The 19748-nt window shown below is 37.8% G+C and overlaps 1 protein-coding gene across 1 annotated transcript in view; it reads right to left on the reverse strand.

The window, feature by feature from the left end:
* SAMD12 (sterile alpha motif domain containing 12) overlaps window positions 1–19748 on the reverse strand; it is a 176316-nt gene that overhangs the window by 127629 nt on the left and 28939 nt on the right. Inside the window, exon 3 of the mRNA XM_041470684.1 lies at window positions 2643–2772. Within this exon, the coding sequence (XP_041326618.1) occupies window positions 2643–2772 (130 nt within the window). The remainder of the gene's footprint in view (window positions 1–2642; window positions 2773–19748) is intronic.

Genomic DNA, 19748 nt, shown 5'->3' on the forward strand with positions numbered 1-19748 from the left:
CCATGCCTAGATCCCTATGGATTGTCCCTGCTTGAGTCTATAGACTGGTACCCACCATTTGCTGTCATCTGCAATTCTGATGAGAGTACACTCTGCCCACCCCCTGCCCATCCCCTGAAGTCCTCAAGATCACTGTTAATATGAAGATCTGTTTTATTATTAGGTAAGTTTCCAGATGAAGAATTTTTTCTTATACATCTGCAGCAGCTTTTTGTCAGAAGTAGTAAAAAGGTATAAATCCTTTCCTTCACAAAGAAAAGGATAGTTTTGGTTGCATCTTTGTCCACAACTCAATAAACTGTAATCAGCAAGAGTCTCAAGTACAAGCCACACTTCTCAATACCTATGATTAACAACTGTTAGATATGTTTGCTCAAGATTATTTTCCTGGCTTATTACCATGCCTTAGATTTTATCTTTAAATAAAGTTTAAATATAATTGTTGTGTCACTTTCTTTAAGAACTTTTCCATCATATTTTTCCATATCAAAACAGCCTGTAAAGTCACATTAATTCCTGACAATCAACAATTCAACAATCGCATCAGTTTTCCACAGCCATATCCGGGAATACTTACACTACCTTGGCTTAATCTTCACATTAGTTTCTATGCTACTTCCATGCTCTACTTTTTTTGAGCTACAAATCCTCTGTTCTTTCCCTTTAGTAGATTTCAAATAATCAGAGTCATGGGGACCAACAGCACTGAAAATATCCTCCTGAGTTAATGATTCTACTCACAATATTACCACAATATGCTTTTATAAAATCTGTGCAGATATTGATTGTGTTTCTTCTTTGGTAGTTGCTGAATTGAAGTTCTTTCCCACAGATTTACTTTCTAACACTTGTACCAATATTTTCCATATACCTCTTTTTTTGTAAAGTAAGAAAGATTGATCTCAATTCCTCTTTTTCATAGAGGTCTATAAAGTTCAAAGTTTTGCACATCTGCAATGAAACTCCAAGGTTTCCATCACTGTTTATGCTGAAATGAAAATGTCTTCCTTTCAACTTCATCTCACAGTGCCTTAATTCTAGAAAGAGAATATAGTAAAGCAGTACTAGAAATATTTTAAAATAGCTTTATTTTCTTCTGGCAGTGCTCTGGATGCAGTCAGCTCTGTACACATGGGTGGAGACACAGACTACATTCCCACAGACTGCATTCAGCAGATGGTGACTGAGAGGAAATGGGCACAATGGTTATGTACTAAACCTTAACACTTAGCAAACCAATACAAACTACCTCTTACATTTGTGTACGTGTACTCATGGCTACATAGTAAACAAATATGGGCAGTTTGTTGTGTTTGCAATCATTCACTTATTATCAGAAAGAAAATAGCAACAGGAATGAAGTCAAAATTGGAAACAACACAAGTACACGTGTACATGATCAGACAGTGACTGAAAAATACATTAGTTAACAACATGTTATTGTTAAGACAGATTTGTATGTGAAACTCAAATTCCTGCTTAACGTTAAATGGCTGGATGCCAGTTTCCAGTTTTGTACACCACCACTGCAGAGAACAAATCAGTGTTCCATATTAAATTTGCAATTAATTACAGATTAATTACTATTTGGTATATGAGCAAAAATGCTATTTAACTCCCAAGTTACACTTGCTAAACTCACACCAATTCAAAGTGATCAGCCAAAAGATAACTACAACAAACTGAGTAGGAGTTAACAAGTCAAGCAGATCAACAGGATCAATATCAATTTCTAAAGTAAATAAGAAAACAATACAATTTTGCATTCAACATATTATTTTAGGAAAAGAGACCTAGTTTTGAAGGTTTGGAGGTCCTGTGTGTATTTGTGGACTAACCATGATAGAACAAAGAAGTACTTTTTAGACTAGACAAGGAAAGTATGTGTAGCTGAGAAGCTGCACCTTATACAGTGAAGGAAAGACTGTACAGAAGAGTGGCTGGCTGTACTCAAACCACATTTTGGACAAAAATCAGGTTATTTGGCTGGAAATAATAGTTTAGATTGAATTTAGATTGATCCTAGGAAAACACTGACTTTAAGAACCATAAAATACTGGAATAGAGAGATGCAAAATTCTGCTTCATTGCAAGATTTCCAGAACAAAGCTAAACAAACACCCAACAGAAATGAACTTGCTGTACTGATCCTGCTTCAGGCTAAGGGAGGGGCTCAGTTGGAATCACTTCCTACCCGACACGTTAAGAACACAAAGATTTTTTTTTTTTTTTTTTAAAGAGTGGGGAGAGGCACAAAAAAGAATATGAATTCAAGGTCAAACACCTCAATGAAAGAGAAAGTTTACATAAATTACATTTTCCTCATAGGGTATTTCTCAATGCTTGGGATTTGGTTTTTTTATTTGGAATGAACAGGGTGAAATCTTTACCCACATACAGACTGATTTCTTTCCTTATTATATTGACCCTGAACTATCTGAAATTGTCTTTTAAAGAAATGAGGATATCACTTACCATATCCTATGAAAGCTGGAATACTCACTCTGCTCTAAACCTTGCAACTCTCTAGTCACACATTCAACAAAAAGCCTTCAGTGCACAGTCACAATCTATCAACAGCAAAGTAAAACAATTCACCACATTTTAAGTAAGTAAAATATTGCTGATAGTGCATACTTTACCAGTTATGTCATGCTGTTTGAATGACTCACTGTAGATTTGATACTGATTAGGGCAATGTTTCTTCAGCCATTTGCAGACATCCTGCTGGGTCCATAACGCCACAGGCTTAGTCAGCTTCACAGTCCCAGACTAGGAACAAAGAAAGAAGAACAGAAATGATGCTTAATCTGCACACAAATTTCGGAAATATTAATCTGTCACCTCCATATATGATATTAAAATACTAAATGCAAAACAGGAGCTGCTCTGACAGATGTTCAGTAATATCCAGCCCATTACACAAGACCCTGCTGTTCAAATACATCACACAGGAATCACACACAGTGGAAGGTTCTTTAACATTACTTTCCATTGCATTCATGTTCCTTGCATCACAGAACCACACTGCACTTGAATAAATAGTTTTAAGAGTGACCAATGACTACCACCAAAGGATAACAGATGCACACTTTGAATAGTTCAAACTCACAGAAGAGTTGTACATTTGTGCCCCAGTTTGGATATAATCACAGAAGACCAGGAGTACCCTCTGGCCAGGCATGGTCCTCACTACAATGACAGAAGATCTTCCAACAAAGGCCTTTAGTGCCAGCAAGCCTGAAGACTGGTTTTGCCTGGGAAGAGGAAACTACACACCAATGGACATGGAGCTGGTGATATTGATTCATACTGAATATTCCAGCTGACAAAATTCCTGATTTTAATGATGTTCACAAGCAGCTGTAGGTTTTCTGTTTCCTTTATACCTTTAACTTTTCAACAATCACCTTTACTTGAAATAAGTAGGACTCCCACTTTAATGAATTGATTCCTTATAAATGAGTAATAATTTTTAAAAATAACACTGTTCAATACTTTCCTTAGAATTCAGTTTTATAATAGATTAGCAGTTTATAAATAGATATTCATAAATCTATTGCCTTATTATATGTATAAAGTCACATTTCATTTAATCAAATAATTCATCTTTGCACATACACTTTTTTTACCTGTGTAAGAATGGTGAGTTCTAATCTACCTGAACTGCAGGAATTTAAAACCTCTTGTCAAAGTAGACAAAACATGGAGGAAAAAAATATTCTAAGTGATTTAATATTTTTTTTTTTCCTGCAACACGATCTGCCCAAAAGACTAAAGAAACTTTAAACAGATGGGCATGTATTACCAACGACAAATGTTTCACTGGACACTGCTGATGTTAAGTGGGTGTGAACATCAATGTATACATTTACTTAATATTTTGTCAAGGAATTAGTCTAGGGAATAAAATCAAAGTGTCTGTTTGAATGCTATGCATGCAGAATACTGCCCTCCAGCTCCCTGGTGGTGTGAAAGTTTCAAGAGAAGTTTTTCTGCACGAATTTGAGGTGAAGGGGAATGTCATCTCAACCCATCTTCTCCATTAGGACTCATGGCAGACTCCCTCAACATCACCAGCCAGGGTTTATCCCAGCATTTACTCAGATGCACTTTGTCAGACAGACTTTTACAAAGTTGCTTTGTAATTTTTCATTATTAGAAGCTCTAAAGACCAAAGCAATTTTAAGCTAGTGCTTTGCATGTCCTATTAAGTCAATAAAGTACGTCATGCAAAGATAGTAAGTTAGGGCGAGCGATTACGGCAGACCTAAAAATCCAGCAGGCAAATATGCCTTGAATTTCTCATGTCCAGTTGTCCCTATCTCTTTTTTGTTGCCTGTGTAGAAGTTGAAAAAACAGTAGGAAAATCATGGTTGAATATATAATACAATGCACATCCCATAGCTCAGCCTTTTTTGGTTTGAAGAAAAATAAACTCATCAGAAACATGAATCCTGTTTCAAACACACTAATAGGCACCATCCATATTCAGAGGTATAATAATAATGTACAAAATCACCACAAAGAATCAGTCTCATCTGCTGCTGCCACCCACCGGAATACAGAAGCTGGAGTGACAGACTTGGTCTTCACAGAAAAAGAAACTTCCAGAGGTGCTAAGGGTGCACAAAAACCAGGACAGCACTTGCCCTACCACTGCCCTTTCTGAGCAGCTCATCAGTCTTCCACACGCACAGGATCCGCACTGGTCTGGAGAAGGCACAGCCTCTGTAAGGAGAGCAGCTGCCCCGTACCTCCCGGCTGCTCATGCAACTCAAGAGATCAAAGGGCCTAAAACTTCTCTGGTCTTCTTGTTGCTGCTATTTAAGTCAAAGAAGAAACTGAATTTCAATGAAGAGCCCAATATTATGCGATCAGTTAGCTGATTTTTTGTTACATGCAGATATAAATGGGTGTCCTCCTCAAATTACATCAAGGAAATAAACAAGTAAAAATAGCCACGTGACATAAGCAGTGTGTCTGATTCCACAGAAATCCCTGAACAACAGGCTCAAGACTTAACTGTTTATCTTTATATGTGTTACTGCTTAAATTTTAAGATTTTTTTTTTCTGCACTGGAATTTTTGAAGACTAGAGGAAAGTCTGTCAGCCCTTGAAAAATAAATGGTAAACAGTTTCTCTGGTACATCACAAAAATACGTAAATGATAAATATTTGTATACAAATATATACAGCTAGCTATAGACTTACAAGCTATTTATTCCTAGCTGGAAGTACACAAGCAGTGCCAATGTTTATTTAAAACAAGAGGCTGTTCTTTTCAGTTCAGCAGCTATTGTCCTCTTAAAAGGTTTAAGCACCATCATGTTAAATATTTGAAGTACAAGTTTATTAACAATTACAGTACAAATTTAACACATCCTTCTGTGCCTACAGAACTGAAAGATGGTTTCACACATAGCTTTTATGCCGTGCAATATACAGATCACTGCACAGCAAGCACACATGCTGACTTCTTCAATGCTTGCAACTATGACAGAAACATTTAAACTTATAACTACAGTCCAAAGAAGACATTTTTCCATTGACAACATAAAATGTTAGGTTTAGTTTTCTAATTCCTAAGGACTTGATGAGGTAGAGGAATAAAGGGAGTTTAAAGCAATGGTTCTAAAGTATGTCTTTGCTTTCATTTTTGGAACATCATACCCAAAATATTTTCTAACCAGATGCTCCAAATGAAAGGCTCCTAAAAATATGCTTTCCTCCCACAAAATTCGTTTTTTAGTTTCCTCCCTGCTCTAAAGGCTAGATCTCATACAAAAAAACCTCCCAGTAAATCAAAGAAAATTACCTGTACCCTAAACATACCTACTAAAAGACACCCCTGCCATTAACTACATATGAACTATCTAGACAGGTGAAAAACATAGTATGTTTTACTTTATTTCTGTTTATTAGCTCAGTCAAAGAATAGGCCCAAGCTGATTAAAATAATGTATTTTGAAAAATACCTTTGATCTGGCCTGCCTTTTAATTTTCTTGACATAAATTCATCCTAAGATCACTCTTTGCTGGCAACTCTGTAATAGTTTTAATCTTTCCAAATGCTATACCAAGTCTTGTGCCAGATATAAATCTAATGAGAATAAAAGTCTACAGTATTCTGGTCTCTTTTTTTTGTATATTTGAAGGAAAACCTGTTTCTTCAGGATTTTGTGACAATCTTTTTCTTCTAGATTGCCCAACCCCAGCTTTTGTAACATATATCTCAAAATATAAAAATGACTACCAAGAAGAAAAAAGATGTTTACTTCATGACAAAATTTCATTCTCTTTGTTCCATGGTGCAGGGAAGATAGTACTCAACATCATTAACTCAATAATAAATAAATAAACAAATCAAACTTACATCCTGTGCATTACTAGAGAGGGTGTATTTCAGTATTCAGAATAGCATCAGCTACCAAGCCCTGCTCTTCCTAAGCAGTGATGGACAAGTTATCTCTTCTGCCAGCTTTGAAGGTCAATTTATTTACCAAAATTTTTGTCTTTATTTAACATATTTTACTCCAGGAAGAAAGGGCCTCTGTATTTTTGAGTGACGAAGGATTCAATCTCATAATTTAAACTACGCTATATACTTTGAGACAAGCTATTTGAAAGTGCTTCTCCAACTCTAACATTTTGTGTATTTACAAACCTGCTCAGATTACTAAAGTCAGGGATTGTGGAGATGAGGGTGCTCAGTCAAACAGGGCTGCAGGTTTGCTGGAATAAGGCTGTCTCATCCTGTTTGGAACATCCGGTTTGCCAACATACTGATCCTGACATGCAAGCATGGTCAATGCATATTTAAATTCAAATTTACCCAGAGTCAGACCCCACAGTTTCTTTTATGAAACTGATGGATAAAAAAGGCACTGCTGAAAACATTATTTGAGCAGATTCTGCTCCAATATACATTTTGAGAGACTCTGCTCTGGGGTTTTCAGTTTAACTAGAAAAAGACAAAGCAGAACCAATTTTGTTACAGCTGTGTTGGTCGAAGGACTGTTAAGGTTTAGACTGCCAGCAAGTAAATACCACACAGTTGCTCACTCACTTGCTCCCCCAGTGGGATGGGGAGAAGAACCAGACAAAAAAAGTTAAACTCCTGGACAGATATAAAAAGAGTTTAATAAGTGAACAAAGTAAAATATAATAATATTAATGTTAATAGTAGCAATGATAATAATGATGATGATGGTACTAATGATAGTGATTAAAAGGAAGGTAAGAAAGAGAAAGAATATAACCCCCCAGTAAAACAAGTGATGCCCAACACAGCTGCTCACCACCTGCTCAGCAATACCCAGCCCATCCCCAGGGCTTGGCCCCTTCTCGCTGTTGTGGTTTAACCCCAAGCCCCAGGCTCCCACTCACTCCCTCTCCAACCTGTGGGGTCAGGGAGAGAATCAGAAGGGTAAAAGTCAGAAAACTCATGGGTTGAGATAAAGACAATTTAATAGGGAAAACAAAAGCCTCGCACACGAGCAAGGAAAACAAGGAACTAATTTCACTGCTTCCCACTGGCAGGCAGCTGTTCAGCCATCTCCAGGAGAGCAGGGCCCCACCACATGTAGCAGTGACTTGGGAAGACAAACACCATCACTCCAAACATCCTCCCTTGTCCTTTCTTCCCCCCACTCTACATCCTTATCATGATGTCATATGGTCTGGAATTTCCCTTAGGTCAGTTTGGGTCACCTGGGCTGGCTGTGTCTCCTCCCAGCCTCCCAGGCACCCCCAATTGCCTCGCCACCGTGACCATATGAGAAGCAGAAAAGGCCCTGGCTCTGTGCAAGCCCTGCTCAGCAATAACAAAAACATCTCTATATTATCAACTTTGTGTCCAGCACAAATCCCAAAACATAGTCCCATACTAGCCACTGTGAAGAAAATTAACTCTACCCCATATGAAATCAGCACACTGGCCAACACCCACCCAGGTTTTCACACTAAAAATTGATATCCTATGGAACGTACCAGTTCAGGTCACCTGTCCTGGCCATGCTCTCTCCCAGCTTCTGCTACAGCTTCTCATAGGCAAAGCATGAGACACTGAAAAGTCCTTGACTCAGGGCAAGCACAGCTTTGCAACAACCAAAACATCCATGTGCTACCAACACTATTCTCTTACTGAATCCAAAACACAGCACTGTAGCAGGGACTAAGAAGAAAACTAAGTCTATGCCAGCTGAAAATACGACAGAACACAAGCAAGGCAAGGCTACAAGGAGAAGCACCACAATTCATTAGACCAGCAGTGTGGGTTCTTCCAGCTGTGCTTCAGACACAACTGCTCAATGCTGAACAACAATGGCTCAGTACTGAACCATTATGTCAGCCCAGTCAGGCAGTTTGAGGGAAAAGGGGACTCAGTTGCAAGGGGAGATATGAGACAAACAAAGGAAAGGAGCAGTAAGGTCATCGTGATCTAGCAGGGACAGACAGAGCAGTATGGGTGGCTGTCACAAGAATAATACAGAGTCAGCTGGGGCAGGACACATTAAAATGGGTCAGAAAACCATTGACATATCTGCTCAGAGACTGGAAGAGAAGAAATGGGATTGTTTCATACATCAAGTTGAGAAGGAAATATTTCTTAAACCAAAACATAATGCCTCCTGCAAGCAAACTACAAATAGTCAATGATATATTTTAAAAATTATAAAAATAAAATTTTATGTTTATCTGACACAGATACATAAAGCAGGGAACTTTACTACACAGCTCCAGGAGCGATCTAAGTTATGAAATCTTTCAGGCTGCTCCAGAAGCAAGACTAACAGCATCATCTTCAGCATTTTATGACAAGAAGCAGCAGAAGCAGCAATGCCAAGTAAGAATTTCAAAAGCATTATACTTTTTTAAAACATGCTTGAGTTATATTTCTAAAGCTGAGAAAATATCATATATTCCAAATTACTTCTCCAACATTAAACTGCTATACAGAATTCAGAATCAATGGCTAACATAAATGTGGCTTTACAACCAGGAAAAAAAAATGAACGACACTTGTGAATGTGTTATCTTAAAATATTGAAAAATCTGGAAAGGGTACATTTTAGTTTAGAAATACATTTTCTCAGATAGTCAGAGAGTTTATACTTACAGATTTTTCCAGCAAAGACAGAAGAAAATTACAGTAATAAGAAATGCCATAAAAACACTGAAATCTCCATTGTATTGGGTTGCCATCTATGTTGTTGAGAATTTTAATACTAAGAAGACATGAAAACAACAAACCAAAGGAAATGTGTTTATTACAAAACAAACAAACAAACTAGGAAAATACTGTAAGACAGTTTATCTTTTATAAGATTGAATGTTAAAAAGATTGCTGATAAAAGATTGAATGTTTAAAATTTGAACTGGATCAGAAATCCAGCCACTGAACAGATGGTGACAATCTTCTGTTATTGGGGGGGAAAGAAGAAAGTTAGAGAAGGAGATGAGGACACTGGGGCAGCAGCAGCTCAGGGCTCTGAGCACTCAGGGAACAGGACCAGGACAGCCCTCTTGAGAAAGGACCAGGTAGGGGAAAGACTGGAGACTGGCAGGGAAGTCATGGAAGGCAGAAGAAAAGTGAAAAAAGTACTACAAAGTAGATTTTCTGTTTCTATTCTTCCTCTTCCTGAAGGAAAAGGAGAGAAAAAAATGCCACTGCTACAGGGCTCCCTCCTACGTGAGCAGCAGTGGTTCACTGCCTCCTGTCTCTTCCTGAGTCTCTCTCCATCTTTTCACACCAGCAAGGCCCACCTCACTCACCGGCTGCTTTTTGTTGCCTCCAGTGGATATAACAGGCTGTCCCTGCCAAGACAATGCCCCGGTGGTGTTTAAAGCCAGCTCTGCACAAGCACTTCTACCCCAGGGTCCCAAATCCATGCAGCACCACCACTCGTTCAAAGACTGAACAAAGAGGGAGGCTTTCCCTGGCTTTCAAGCAACAGCAGGACTGGCCCAATCCAGCACCTTCAGTACCAGTGCCACAAACAGGTGAACTACAAACAGACTGCAAGGGAGGGAAGGGGGAGGAGAAACAAATTATGAAATACAATGAGACTCATCTGAAAAGTAAGAAGTTGGTAAGAGGGAGTTAAGTCCCTCTGAAGGCTGTTGCAAGTACAACCACCAAAAGGAAAGGCTAAAGGTATCCAAATAATATCACTGAGCATTATCCTGATCAGGATAAAGACAGAACCAAAACAGGCAAAGATAAATAAGGTGACACATTTCCCGTGAGAGTTCTCTCTTTCCATGAAATATCCCACTCTGAAAGCAAGAATCATGACTGACAGATGCAGGTGTTGATATAAATGGCAGTGGCACTATCAGCAAACTGTGAAGAACTGAAATGTCAGAATAAAAAAGGTGAAGACAGAGCACTCCTCAGCATTGTCAAAAGCCTAACATCATTCTAATTGCTATCAAAACTCTTGAAAGCCACAACTGGGACAGACAGGCCAACAGTAAAATAACAAGTAGGACCAGGAGCACCATCAATTTTAAGTTTTGACCTCCAAATCCAAATCAAAGCATATAACATTTTAAAATTCACTTTATGTAAAAAGTCTGTATTTTTAATCTTGCAAAATTTAAGAGCCTTTTCACCCACCACAGTGGATTCCTTCCAGTCCAAAAAATAAATATCTACTTTTGGATGTTAGCTGAGAAAACAAAAAAGGAAGAGAGAAAGAGTTGCTCTGTTGAAGTGAGGATTGCTACCTCACAAGGTATGTCAGTTCTTTGACACTTCTTCCTTCATGTGGTTCTGATTCCCCTTCTCTACCACACACAGTTCAAACCTATCTAAATCTGGCTCTGACCACCACTGTCCTATATAACAGATCACAATCTTCACAAATAAATACAAATCCTTTTTGTTTTACAAACAGAAACTTACTCTGAATCCTGCATAGATCTGGAGAACAGACAATTTCTGCTTACACGGCAGGTGCCCAACTAACCAGCCTTGTACAGCTATGAAGGGAAAAGGTTCCTCCTTGACCTTCTCTAGCCTGCTTACTAAAACTCTTCGGCCAAAGAAGAAATAGAATTAATTTTAATTAGTGGTGTTGGATTAATAGTAATTTACAACAAGTAATTAACTTTACTACTAGCACGTTTTTTACTGCACTTAACCATCCACCTCAGCAAAAATAAAAATTTGAGACATTCGTCCTCCACATGGCACACACAACTTGCAGGTTAGATCATTTTTTATCCTGTCTCAAGGACTAAGAACTACACACACTGTGAAGAAGACTCATGGCATAAGTTTTCATCACAGAATATTCTCTTCAGACATGGGTTAGCCACAGGAGAGTGTCCCATTTTAATGGAACTGTAAGTTCAAATCCATTCAGGTACATACAGGAAAGCAAACAGGAACATGTAATAACTAAGATGGTGATGAAATGTAGCTCCCCATTTCCCAAGAGATTCTCCTGAACTCCAAAATACTTTCACAGCAACTGAAATTCCAATTCTGAGGAAGTTCAGTATTTGTAAAAAATATTTTCTCTATTTCTAGATTAAAAGAAAAATTAAAAGAAATAACAACACCCAAAATCTACCCGTACTACAAAACTGACAATTACAAATGAGGCTCCATTCTCACTTTTTCTTTTTTTTTAAAACCAATTCTGGCACCTCTGCAAGTTACTGCTTAGGCAGCTATATCTACAATTGAACTAAACCAAGACTGCTGAACAGGAATTCCATAACAATAAATACAAAACAGGTATATAAGCAGGTACACTGATTTTCTTGGAATTTCTCACACACTTATTTAAAGATGGTCACACAGAAGAATTCATTATCTAAAATACAGCCTATAGAGCAACAAAATCCACTGGCCTAGACTGGAAACTAGACAGGAAAAATGCTTCATTAGCACAAAATTAGAAATAATACAGTAAAATCTTATTGCCCTTTACTTATAGAAAAATAAGCAGCTAAAACCAAAAGCTAAAAATGTAGAGATCTGAAGGACAGAATGACGTCCTGAATTTACACTTGCAAATTCAGTAAAAAGAGTTAAAGGCAGTTGATCAGCCTGTATTTGTTTTGTAAATCATAAGACTACATCTGACTAATAAGTACATGTATTTGATGATACCTTATCTACAGTTCTTCAGTCAGTTAACTGTATCCTTTCAAGTGCAGCTCAATTACCAATTGTTAGCAGCATGAATCACAAAAGAAGCTGCCCTGAAATGAGAAGAACTAGACAGGACCATGACAGTTTTAAATGTACTTGTTTCATATTCACATTGTCCATATTAACATGGCTACGAACAGAAATGTGGCAATTAAAAATTATGATGTGTAGATTAATAGCAGAATTTTCTAAGGCTTATAAAAATAATTTTCTTTAATAGGCATTCAACTACAATACAAATAGGTCTTTAATGGAGGGGAAAAAAAAAGGTTATACAGAGCAGTACCCTAGTCTTTCCAGAGATTTCAGGTAACACTGGTAGGAACAAAATGTTCAGGGTATTCTAATCAAAAGATTGTTCAAATACAGGCTAAGCCTGACCTCAGAAACATGTAGTTAAGAGTTGTCAGTCTGGGTTATGTTGTTTTTGGTGACATGCTTTTTAAAGAAATACACATCAGTGGCATAATATTGCTTTTGCAGAGGCGGTATTACCTTTCTCTGGGGAGTTGTCATTAATGATACTGGCAATTTTTATTATTTTTTATTTTGGAGATTTACTAATGGAATTTCCCTGCCAGAATAGATCGGTGCAGCAGAGGCCACACCTCATTCCTTCCATTTATAATTACAGCATTCTGTTGAGAAGATGCTCAACACTGTATTTTTTTAGTAGCTGCTGTATATCAGAGGAAGATGGTTCATTTTTTCATCTTAAACACACAAAGAGTGAAACATTTCTATATGAGAAAAGCTATAAAAGCTGTTACTTCAGTGTTAGCAAGTAGTGAGGTTAATTCCACCATTAGCTCAACAACAGTACATTTGTACAAGGAGAACATCCAGTATCCTGAGAGGATCTGAATCCCTATTAAAAGACAGGCTTTCTTACAAGGTCTACTCCTTCCAAGTGAATCACATTTTTGGCACCTTTGCTTCCAGCAGATGTGCCAATTAAGAGGCTTGCACTGTAAGAAGCAGGATAACCTTTCCATGCCAACTTTCAGTCTTTATGGATAGGTTCATTCATATGCAGAAGGCAGGTGTAGCAGCCAAGGCGTTTTGGACCCCAGCAGCAATCAAAGTTTTCTAGATATCTTTGCCAGTTGACTCATAACTATGTTTTCTTGAGCCAAATACATTTTGAGGAGAACAACTTTATAGTACGTAAGTACAAGTAAGAAAAGGTCTGAGCCTGACTTGGCAGGTCAATCTCTTGCTTCCCCAATAAGACATCCAGCAAAAACAGGAGAAAAAAAGGCAGATGTTGACAGAAGAGTCAGATTAGCCCAACCATCTGATTCATGCAAGAGCATTGCAATGCCTGTGTATAGAAGGTCATAATGGATTTCTCAAATAAATTATTGAGAAGGCAGATCCATCACTTATTTTTCAAAACAAGCAGAGCACTTCTGATATCAATGTAATTTTTTGCTAATTACTTTTGAGAAACTAACCTTCTCTCCCTGATAAGGGAATTCCTGTATTCGCTTATCATCCTTATGAAGTCCTATATTCACAAAAGGAACTCAAGCACTACAATGCCCTTTTATCCCCCACACTGGGATCCACGAAGCCCAGGCCCTTTTGCCATTAATAATGTTGTTACTGTGCATGTCTTATTCCATTGCTTTGGGCTTTTAGCAAATTGCTATAGCTGACCCATAGTCTCTCCTTTTGTGCCCCTCTTTTACTGGATGGGGAAAGGCTCATCTGGAGTTTGATTTCCTCCTGAAACCAGCCCACATGGGAAAACGGGATGTTCCCAGAACATCCAGCAGGCACCACAGGGTGGCTAAGCAGGGCAGGAATGCCAGTGAAAATTTGCATCTTCAGTTCCAGGTATCATTAAAAAATAAAGCCCAAATATGCCCAGAATGTCCCAGCAACATCTTCCTGGAGAAGCACCTGTGAGATGTGACAACACAGAAATGTGGCACTGAAATTTTCACTGAAAATATTATGCCCACCTGACCTCAATATGAGGAACTTATGTCATAAGGAGATGAAATGGAGACAGGCTAAAGGAAGGTAATTTAAGCATAATAGGGAACAATATACATCTGCTGTAATGCGTTGTCTTCATATGCATCTGTTCTGGAGAGAGACTGTGAAGGGATAACTAAATTAATGTCCAGAGAAGACAAACTGGCCCTGAATAAGAACTGGAAGTATTTTAATTAGATTTCTGAAAAAACTCAGTTCCCTTCTCTTTCCTGGACCATTTGACTGCAGTTTAAGATTACATGAAAAATTCACACTAATCCTTCAGTTTCTGTTTGCAGAAAGACCAGTAGCTCAAGCAGTGAACAGCAGGAAGTTCTCAAGATTCACTCCAGGGGCAAATCCATCTCACAAGCCAAAATTTAACTCTAGGCTAAATAGCTGATGTTCTGTAAGACAACAGCATAATGACACACATGACTTTAAACATCTCAAATTTTCCATTAGGTCTGCCATGCTGTTCTGCTGCCCAGATCAGAGCTTTTGTCTCAACAGCAGCCTTGGCAAGTGATATTTTTAAACAATTAACACATTTAACATATTTTCCTTCAGAGCTGGCATATTTTTCTGAATAATAAAATATACAGACAGGTCCAATAATACTGCAACCATATTAATAAGGAAATCTTCATTTTTATGCAGGTTTTTATATCCATCCAATTACTGATGCGTAAATGACTCCAGGTAAAACTCTCAGTTGCACTGATACATTTAAGACCTTTCTAAGAAGCATTACATTTAAAAATAAACTTATTCCTATATATCCAGAAACAGCAGGTAAAACTACAAAGTAAACATGCAAAAGAAAACTTAAAAATCGCAAATGGCTTGACAAATCTGCTTTGCAATTTTATTTTAGATCATGTTATTGCAGTGTTTTACAGGTCAGCTGCCAAATTGAATTAGTATGCTATATATGCTCCAATCCACAATGTCTGTTTAAGGATTTTATGCTGAAACCTTCTGAATTTGTCCAAATTCAAAACATTACATAAACATAAACAAAAGTCATTGAAAAAATTCAAGGACGGAGGATGTTTCAAAGGCACCTAGAGAACACTTCTTTATTTTTATTTGTTTTACAGTCCCTCAAAAGACTCCATTTTCTAATCTCCCACGCATCAGAATTCAGAGAAATGAACTGTTAAAGAATGTTACCAGACCTTTTAGGTGAAAACATGGCCAAACACAGGCAGCAACAGTAAATACCTGATATAAAGAGCACCATCTACTGACAGGCAGCACTTTGACAGCCCCAGGGAGTTTCACAAGGCACTGCATTCCATTGTCTTTCAGCTTTTAGGAATTCAGCTTTCTCTAAGAGGTGTGTCAGTACTTTTCACATTTTCTCACCTGCCCTGTCTCACCTAATACATTTAAGCTGCTCTCCTGCTCGTGGCTCACCAGAGCTCAACTGCTCTGAGATACAGCAGCTCACCTTCCCATTTCTTTCCCATTTCACCTTGTGATTGAAGTTTCCCACATGGAGATGATCACGTCTTGTACACAGCTGTACCACCACCTTAAAATTATAAATTAACATATTATTACCAGCTGTTTATGAGGACATTTCCAAAACCTCCTTAGTCAACAAGGATTTTCCACACTTAAGTCAAAAACTGTCCCTAGATGAGAAGCAATCACCTCCTTTGAAGGCTTACTTCATGCAATGAAATATCCTTCTATGTTCTCATGGAGAAGATTGCATGGAGATGGATGTTTCTTCCTCACTTTTAATCTGCTGCTGTTTTATTTCTTTGAACACAGTACTACAACCTTTTATTATTTTACTACACAATATTATTAGCAGATGCACATACGAAAAGGCTGTTTCCTGACAGACAAGAAAATATTATCAATATCCACAAATTCTCTTGGCTAATATTACCAGAAATAACCTTTAGGAATGCTATCTAACATCTTGATCACTTCTAAACACAGGCATAAAATACAGTAAAGATGCACTGAAGTACTCTGGCACATCATTTGAAAGTACTTGCTAGCACTGTGAGATAGCACACTTATCATGTGAGATTTGCACTGCAACAGTGTAAGAGCTCAATCCTCTACATATTTGTTTCAAGAGCATACAAATAGGAAATCAGAGTAACTTTTCTAACAAAATTCACTGGTCTTAAAGACTTTCACTAATAATCATAAAAACCTTGTGTGATAATTAATCTGAAAAGTGAAAGTATAGAAGAAATATTCACATATGGTTTTTGCTTTGTGTTGCTTCACTGATTAAAACATCAATAACACATCTCAAGCTCATCACTTACATTTTTATATTTCATGCTGATTCCAAAGGTCATTGAAACTCAATTTACTGTTCTTACACAATAATCCTTGTCAATTGATTTAGACCACGATTAAAAGAAAAACAACTGATAGGGGCTTTGCTAAGGGAGAGGCTGCAGTCCATCTGTTTATATATGTGGCAGATTAATAACAATTAACAAAACTATGAGAGGAACTTTCTAATAGGTAGGAAAGTTTCAAGTTCTACCTTGTTTCATAGTCCTACTTGCTTATGCCAGCACAGCAGCCTTATTCTTCTTCTGTATTTGTATGCAGCAGCAACAATTTCCTGTTTTTACCTCCTCCTCAATTCTAAGATTTATAAATACAGTGGGATATTCAGACTCATTCTAGAAATTATTCTTCCTTTGTACTACATTTCATCCTCTGCAGTCAAATTCTGTCTTGCTGCCCATAACCTGCTACCTTGTCCGATCTCCACCATGCACCCATTATCCCTGCAGGCAGCCTATGCTTTCCTTGGCTTTTTCTTTTGATACTTTGAGCTCAAGTGTACGAGATGGATAATTCCACTGTACCCCACTATCCTGTTCCTAATTTTAACACTGGATGCAGAGGGTTGCTACATTTCTCTGAATAAGAAAAATACTTGCAGACTTAATCATTATAAGATCATCCAATTCTCATCTCTTCTGCATTAGAACAACCTGAAGCATTTGGTAAAAATGGTGAAATAGTGCAAAATCAAAATATATTTGGTTATTAACTTTACTTCTCTTAAGACTGATATCCCCTGTTCGTCCTCCAAATCTGACTCAGCCATCCACTAGCTCTATTAAGATTGCACTTCCACAGAGTTTCCTCCCAGCAGCAAAAGCAGCAAAGCAGTACTCTCCTTAACTACTGCCAGCATGGCAAACTGATTAAAATAAGCCAAATTAACAAGGAAATGTTGCCAAAGGGGACAGCTCTCACTGGTTGCTATTGATCCACCAGTACAGAGCACCCTATTGTTAATAAAAGCCAAAATGAGATCATTCAGGTGGATGAAAAACTGATCTACTCACTGAAGTCAGAGCTGAGTTGCCAACTCAGTAAAATGAGAGCAAGTAGGGGTTGAGAACTGAAATGTGCTACATCATTAAATGGCGTGCTCCATCATCAGCTTAGTTCAGCTAGGACACACTCCCACTGCACACCGTCTTCTCTCCAGTCTTGTAGAAGCCTTTGTTAGATCCTGAAGGGAAGCAGATTTGTGGCAGCACATGACAACACAACAATCCACAAACCCAGAACAAAAACCCAACCATGGGAGAGGGTTCTGGGAGGAAGAAGGTGATGAACATGCAGAATTTCATCAACAATGACCCAAATTTTTCATGACTGTGCCTCGCATAGAAAAGCTAGCTTAATTTTCAAATTCAATTTCATCTGTTCAGTTTATTTTGTGGTTTTAGAAATCACTTACATTTTGCATAAAATACTGTAGAGCAATAATAGCATGCGCTCTGGTGTGGGTTTTTTTCCCTACAAAAGTCAGCCCTGCTCACATAACCTGACTACACTGTACAGTCTTCTTTATGAATCAACAACCTAAGACAACTTCCTTTCCAATTATACTTCTTCTTGGCTTATATCAGCATTCTTGTGTCCTTTGTAATCTGGAAATCAGAGCAGGGAATAAAAGGTCAACAGGAAAAAAACCCCAAACCAAAACAAAAAACACAACCAAAACCAAACAGATAGGTACTATCTTATACTGTTTTCTTCACAGCAAAAAGCGGAAGGTGCAGTATTTACAATGGACATATAGAACTAACTGAATTTCCTCTGAGTTTGACAGTTTAATCAACATGCTGAACACTTACCTGATCTAAGCATTTTATTTGGCACTGTTCTTTATTTTTTTTTCCTCCCATTAGAAAATACTCTAAAAAAGAAGACCTTCCAATACTAAACTATTTCAGGAGAGAGTAAGAGAACATGAAACAGCAGCTAGGAAAAACAGAGCTGATAATTATTCAGACAAAAAACTTTTCCAAAATAGTCTGCTACCAGTCACTATGGACCATTAACTACAGTTTGCAAGACACAAAGTAGCCTTCCCTACAGAGAAAGAAATCCATGGTGACAGCTAAATAAGCATGAACCTTAACCAGCACTTCAGATTCTTCTTCCACAGTCAACAATAAAAGTTCAGGAAAGTTTAGTACACCTGCAGGTTAGCTCATTTTTCATTCTGTCTCAGTTTTCCTCATCAACTTCACGTATTACCACCTAATGCTGAAATGTCGACAATTCTCACAAGCTATTTGCTCTTCAGGACAAACCTAAAAACAATGCAAAAGTTCCAACTTACTAAAAGAGAAGTAAGTTTGAGACAGTCATATCTGAAGGAGAACACACTATTGTGATAGCCTTTACCTCCAGAATTTCTTTTTCTATTCACTCAATAAGAATATTGATTATTTAAAAATACATCTACAAACATACCACAAGCTTTATTTAGATAGAAGACTGTATTTTCAGCATAGGTGTGCTGAAGTTCAGTCACATCTGCCCTTTAATAATGAAAAGACATTCACAACATCTTTCACAATCTAAAGCATGCTGCTAAGATTGAAAGCAATCGGCCTTGAATGAAAGATGGATTAATAGCAGTTCTAAAACCATTAGGTACAGACTCTATTGTCATGCTTCTGTTTAAAGCAAGCAAAAAAAAAGGCAAAAAAAGTAGAGGGTGTCTAGGTCAGCAAAGCTGATGGATGCACTTACAGACATTAGAGGAAAAAGGAAAATTGGCAGAACATAATACCCACTTACGAGATTCTTTGTTAAAGATAGAAAAAGGCCTCAAGATATGCAGTAACTCTACCTTATTCAGTGCTGAAGGTTTTCTATTTTTAGATATGCATATTAAAGACACATTTAACCCCAGAAGTGCAGCTGGATGCCTCATCACAATATTAATTCCTAGATTGGTAGAATTAGAAATATTTTTTCTACCAAGTCAATCTTCTGGCAACAGCCCCTATCAGTAATAACTATGATCTCTGGGTAAGGAACTAGGAGGTAAGGGAGATGCAAGAATTGATGCTTCAGACCATTTAGTGACTGCTAGCAGTTGTGTGAGCAGGAAATTAAATGTTTACATTAGCAAAAATGGCCAATATAACAGCTTCCTGTAACCCAAAGAGTTCCCAGCAGCCAGGGCTGCACACTCTCACCGCTTCTACTGTTGCAGCTCTTGAGGTTGCAAGAAGGGTCACATCTGTGAGCTGCTGAGGGACATGAGATGAGCATAGCTGT

This window comes from Pyrgilauda ruficollis, unplaced genomic scaffold (genome assembly GCF_017590135.1).
Source record: "Pyrgilauda ruficollis isolate IOZ18807 unplaced genomic scaffold, ASM1759013v1 scaffold25, whole genome shotgun sequence".
NCBI lineage: Eukaryota > Metazoa > Chordata > Aves > Passeriformes > Passeridae > Pyrgilauda > Pyrgilauda ruficollis.